Source organism: Myotis davidii, unplaced genomic scaffold, assembly GCF_000327345.1.
Source record: "Myotis davidii unplaced genomic scaffold, ASM32734v1 scaffold399, whole genome shotgun sequence".
NCBI classification, from domain to species: Eukaryota; Metazoa; Chordata; class Mammalia; order Chiroptera; family Vespertilionidae; genus Myotis; species Myotis davidii.
Window position 1 is genome coordinate 2,487,221 of NW_006292094.1, and position 5,994 is coordinate 2,493,214.

The 5,994-nt window shown below is 56.1% G+C and overlaps 1 protein-coding gene across 1 annotated transcript in view; it reads right to left on the bottom strand.

Moving 5' to 3' along the window:
• STC2 (stanniocalcin 2) overlaps nucleotides 1–5,994 on the bottom strand; it is a 33,699-nt gene that overhangs the window by 24,773 nt on the left and 2,932 nt on the right. Inside the window, exons 3-4 of the mRNA XM_015565140.1 lie at nucleotides 4,749–4,927; nucleotides 1,910–2,121 (exon numbers count right to left, since the gene is read on the bottom strand). Of these exons, the coding sequence (XP_015420626.1) occupies nucleotides 1,910–2,121; nucleotides 4,749–4,927 (391 nt within the window). The remainder of the gene's footprint in view (nucleotides 1–1,909; nucleotides 2,122–4,748; nucleotides 4,928–5,994) is intronic.

Genomic DNA, 5,994 nt, shown 5'->3' on the forward strand with positions numbered 1-5,994 from the left:
GCAGCCAATCATGGTTCTCTCTCATCATTGATGTTTCTCTCTCTCCCTCTCCCTTCCTCTCTGAAATCAATAAATATATATTAAAACAACAACAACAAAACCACAAAACCCCCACAAGACTTTTCTCCAAAAGACAGCCTCCTCGGCTCTGGGAACATATGACAGGCTTACAGACTAGCTCCCCGCCGTCCACTCTCGGGCCAACATGCTGTCTCTATGGAACGCGGGTTCAGGACAAATGAGCCAGCATCTCCCGGGGTGTCCAGAAGGAAGGCCCGTCACAGTGCTCTCCTGGGGTCACGGGGATGCATTTGAGAAAAGGGGAAACCCAGGCCACAAGGGGGACCAGTGCACCTCTGCCAGGCCAGTGTGGGGAGAGCGGGCCAGGAGCAAGGAGGTTGGGGGTCTGTTCTGACAGCCGGCTTCCGGCATGCATCTCACCCAGTCCCCAGTTGGAAAGTAGAATCAAATCTCAGAGGGAGGCCTTTAAACTCCTGGCTTCCCTCCTCCGCGGCTACATGGGGACCGTAAGCTGTCATGTTGGGGAAGATAGCTGAGAGGATCCAGGGAAAGTCCCTGGCCCCGGGCCTGGCCCGCTCAGAAGCCGATTTTGTATCATTCTAGTTGTTACTGTTGATGCCGGTGCTGCTTGGCTTCTGCACAGGTGTTTGGTAGAATAAAAAGAATTTATCAAGCCTTAGTGTAACTCAGCGAGAAGGCATCATTGTTTTGCTCTTGTCAGGAGCTGCCCGTGGAGAGATCCAAGGTGACTCTCACAATTCGAACACTCACCCGGGTGTGGCAGGATACCTAGACCCGCGTGATCAAGCGGAAAGTGACAGGAGGGTGTTGTGGGTGGGGTGGGGAGCAGCCTGTTGAGAGACAGAGCCGGGGGAAGGCATGCCACGGACTAAGGAGCAAGAGTTCATGGCATCCTACTGACTCGGCCCAGCGAGCCACTGCAGAGAGCAGCGGTGCCGGCTGGTCCTGGGCTGCTGAGCTAGCAGCTCGCTTTCTGGGCTCATTCCGGAGGAAGGAGCCACGTCACTGTCACTCGGGGGCTACGGGCCACGCTTCAGGCTAGCACAGCCCTGTGGCCCCAGGCTTCACCGCTCTGCAAGAGTTCGGATCCTAGCCATGGCGTGTGTTTTCAGGAGTGAGATTTCCGGGGTTTATTACTGAATTTCAAGCCTTGGAATAAGTCAGTCTGTGTTTCCTCGCTTTGGCAGAAAGGGGTTTGGCTGATTAGAGTTTTTGACATTTGTTTTGCATTTTCCCTGGGAGGGCATTCATGTGCGTAGAGAAGGGGAGCTGGACTCTCTAAGGGAGAGGAGAGCCATGGAAGCGGGAAAAGAAAAGCTACTGCTCTCGGCATGTGGCCTGGAAGAGTGTAGTGTTTGGAGCCGGACTGCCTGGCTCGAGTCCTGGCTTTGCCTCTCACTGCCTGTGACCTTTCCCTCCGTGAATCTCAGTTTTCTCATCTGTGAAATGGGCACGAGAATGGTACCAGAACAGGGCTACTGTGAGGATCAAGTGAGAAGTTCACGGAAAGCACTGAGCCCCATGCCTGGCCCTCGGTCAAAGCTGGGCAGGTGGTATTCGCTGCCCGTGGGCTGCCGGGGCACCCACGGAGCTACCGGGGATACTGAGACCCGGTGGGTCCTGCGAGGGGAAGACGAAGGGCATTTCTGAATCCCACCCATTTCGTGCTTAGGACAAGAGCTTCCTGTTTCTATTGCTTATGATTCCGAAACCGATGGTGCCAATTTCTTGCGCTTTTCCTGAAGGTCAACAGGAAAGGCAGTCCCAGGGGAGCCGGGCAGCTTTCAGAGGTAAACGCATCCCCCGCCCCCTCCATCCGGTGGGAGAGGCTGGCCCTGCACACGGCCCAGACCCCAGGGACACTCACTCGCGCAGCAGCAGGTCCTTGAAGTGGATCATCTCCACCATCACGCGGGTGTTGTCGCGGGCGGCCGCGCACAGGTCATGCTTGAGGTAGCATTCCCGCTGCAGCTGCAGCACCATCTCCCTGATGGCCGGGCACTTCCGGCTGATGCAGCCGAACCTGTGCCGCAGGGCGTGCGCCTTACAGCGCAGGGCGTCTTTGATGAAGGACTTGCCCTGAGGGTGGAGAACAGAGGAGGGGAGAGGGGGCGGGAGATAGGAGTCCTGGTTACATGCAGACAGGGGCCCTCTGGGGCTCACCCAGAGCTTTCTGACACCTGAACCCCCAGGCCCGGCTGAGGACGGACACCCTTGCAGCTGACAGGCTGGTGCTTCATCCGAGGTGTGTCTGGAGTGACGGGCCCTCTGGCATTTGGCCAGAGAGGCTGCTACTTGGGGAGACTCCCAGGTCTGCCTCCTCCTACTAGTGTCCCTCGTGCTGGGGCTGCCGTGGCCACCTGTCCCCAAGGCAGACAGACCAGGCCGGCTGCTTTGTGGCAACTTTTCTGGGACACAAGGGGACGGAAATCCCAAATTCCTTGGCGGTTCCCAGCAGCGTTTTCCCCAAGTAGAAGGTGCCTGCTTGTCCAGACCTCCCGCCGTCCCTCTGTCCTCTGAGCCCAGGAGTGACATCGAGGTGGGCTGCCGCCTGGGTCTGTCGGGCCGCCGTGCCTCCCAGCACCCCAGCGCACACTCTTGTCTCCCGGTCCTGGAAGGAGGAGCATTCTTTTCCTCTTTGAAAGTGATTGACTCCTTTAAGCCGTTAGGATGGCTGCCTCTAAAGGCCGGCCTGGCACGGGGCCTGGGAGCGTCTGGCCCCGCGGCAGCCCCTCCCCCGGCCAGGCAGCCAGGCATACATCTGGCCCGCACTTCTCTTTCCTGGCAACCCGGGAGGTTGCTCTCATCCTAGAAAGGAGACAGCTGTTGGGGGTGTGGAGGCGAGCAGGGCTGCAAGTCAGCTCCCTTACCAACCTCGGGGGCAGAGAGGCATTGTGGGATGCCCACCCCACAATTACTATAGAAACGAGCTGTCCTTGGAGAGGTCACCCTGTTTTTAGACAGGCCCGGAAGGAGCGGAGTTGGGAAAGGAACCGGGTTTAGGTTGGGATTGGGAAGCCAGCCAGCACGTTTATTCCGGTTCTCTCCCTCAGAAGCCATCGAAATGTCTACGCATAGTGTCTAGGCACTGAGCACCACCCCGTCGGCCCCCCTCTCCCCTAACTCTCAGGGGGAGTCCAGTAGGATGGAGGGCAGGGCGTGCCAGCTCGTGAAGTCGTTAGGCATCGCGAAGGGCCTTGAAAGGGATGCTTCTAACCTGAGAACATACTCCTGTTGGAGAATCAAAGGGAAGGTTAGTTTATGCGACGGCTGCGGCAATCTGCTCTCCGTGTTCCTCCCTGACGTCCCCTGGGATGGCCCTGTTCGTTCCTCCGGATTTCCCACTGCGTTTCCTAATCCCAGTGAACCCGGCAGGGACGCGTTAGCGGGAGCCTCAAGGAGCCCAGAGGCACAGCCTCGCGCTGTGGCGGTTTCTGTTTCCCCTCCGCCACCCCACACCCTCGGCGGGGTGGGCTGCCAGCGGGCGCATCCCGTTCTGGTTCCCAGGCATGGCTCTGTCGGGCTCTCCACAGGATGTCAGTGGATGGTGACTGGCGATGTTCATAAATCACCCCGAAACTGCTGGCCTCCTCCAAGTGCTGTCATCACCCGCCGGGGAAGTGGGAGAGGAGGTTTAGGAGAGAGAACAACAGAGGGTTTCACGGGGGGTCTAGAGCAGGGTGGGGAACCTTTATTCCTGCCAAGGGCCATTTGGGCATTTATAACATCATTCACGGGCCATACAGAATTGTCACCTTAAAAACTAGCCAGCTGTATTTGGCCAAACATTTAATGAACTCACCCCCAATGCCTTGGCAGGGCCAGACCAAATGATTTCCCGGGCCTTATACGGCCCGCGGGCCGGGCGTTCCCCACCCTGGTCTATGGGCCGGCGAGGACACGAAGAAGGTGAGCCTCACGCCATCTGAAATGTATTTGGGTGGTCAGCCCTGGAGCCCTCGGGTTGCGTGCGGGTTCTTTTCCTGCCCCACGCGACTGGGTTTGCCCTTGGGAGCCTGGCACCACCTAAGTGGGTCAGGCCCTGCCTATATTTATTATATAGAGCAAAACACCGCGTAGCATTGCCAGCCTCACTCGGGGTTCTGACTTTTCAGGTTGGGGAGGAGGGGCTGCTGCTTAGGAGGAAGGTAAGCCTGCGGTTCTGGGGGCCCTGACTTCTCCGTGCTGCCTGCTCACACACCCACTGGGGAAGGGTGGGTTTCTCCCAGCGCTGTGTCTCCCTATCCTTGCCCGTTGGGGAGAATAGCGTGTGGGATATATGATTGACGTCTCTGCCCTTCCCCTCTCAACCTCGCGCTCCTAACGTGATGGCCATGCAGAGCAGGCCCTGGGTGGCTGACACAGTGAGCCCCGTACAGCGGCTTATCATGCCTTTGTCTTCTTGGCCAGGACTCCCCGGATAATTGTTCTACGTGGCCTCCACTCCGCGCTGCCTGTGCAGACACAGGTTGAGTGGGAAGGATTTAGCCTAGATGACAGCTCCAGATGTGCAGGGCAGGAGTGGGGGACACTGCCCCCCTCTCCCCCCCGCCCCCCCCCTCCCGTTCTACCTAGAATGCCGCTTGCAGGTGATAGAACGCACCACGCTGAGCAGCTCAGGAAATCTGTTGTCTAGTCTTTCCAGTCACCACGTCATTCATGCTACACCAACCCCAGACATCCCCCGGGCTCTCTATGGTGTTTACCTGGGCGTCAAATTTTCCAGCATTGTGCAGAAAAGTCATGCAGATCCCATGCAGGCCGCGGATTTCACATGAGTTGTTCTCGAAACACTCGAACACGCCACAGCCCACATCGCCAGCGCTGACCAGGCAGTGCTGGATCTCCGCTGAAATGAGAGTTACACACAGAGCTATACAAAACCCTCAGCCGTGCTGCAGAAGGCAGGAGGTGAGCTGAAATAAAAGTAACGACAAAAAAAAAAAAAAAAAAATTAAGGGGGAAGAAAGTTAGAATGAATATCTCAGGATCTAAAAAGCCAAGGAAAGAAAATGCCACCATTTATTCTACTTATGAAAAAGAGCCGTAGTTGTAAATATTTGTAAAAAATTAGCCACACTTACGTTACAAAGACCACAACCGGAAGGTAGGTTTGAGCACCTCACTCCTTCCTCCCCATCTTATTAAGGTGCTTGTGGGAGTTCTTAGCTTGAGAACATTGGATAGTTCGGCTTTCTACAGCCACAAAGTCTGATTTTAAATGATTAGCTTGCTCCTCTGTAGGCCATCAGTGAAATGCCCTTCTCTACTTGGAGCTTGAAGCTGCTGCTATTAAATCCCAGTCATTTCCTTCCTGACCCCCAAATGTGAGCGTCCAGGGAGCACTTTCAATTCCGCCTTATGATTCAACACCGAAAATACCACCACAAAACTCCTGTGAAGGCAGCGCCTCTGACCATGGCCTTAAGAACACCAGGCTCGGGAAAGGGCTTTCGGAGCAGGCTGCGCATGGGGCCGTCAGACGGGGGCTGGCCTGCAGAAGCGCAACCTCGTAGCCAGAGCCGCCTTGCACTTATTTATTTACTTTTTATATATGTTTGTTGATTTCAGAGAGGGAGGGGGAAGGAGGGGAACATCAATGCTGAGAGGGAATCCTTGATGGGCAGCAGGGGCCAGAGACTCCTTTTAAACAGAGATCCGGCTGAGATGCCACTTAATCCCCTAGAATCCTAGAGACTGGGTTTGCTGCCCTCTTTCGCAAAATGTGGCCCTAATTCCTCCCTCTGACAGGACAGGCCAGGGAGTTAGCTGCCGCTCCACGCTTCTGTCCCCCCCGACCCCCGAATTGCACGTCTGTAACCACAAAATTACATCCAAAAAGTGTATTTTGGAAGAAGGAAGGGGTAGGAGTAGATAATCCGCATTCAGTGTAGAGCTACCGAGAGGAGGAGGGGCGTGTATTTGTTGAGAGTCACCAACTCCAGAGATTAA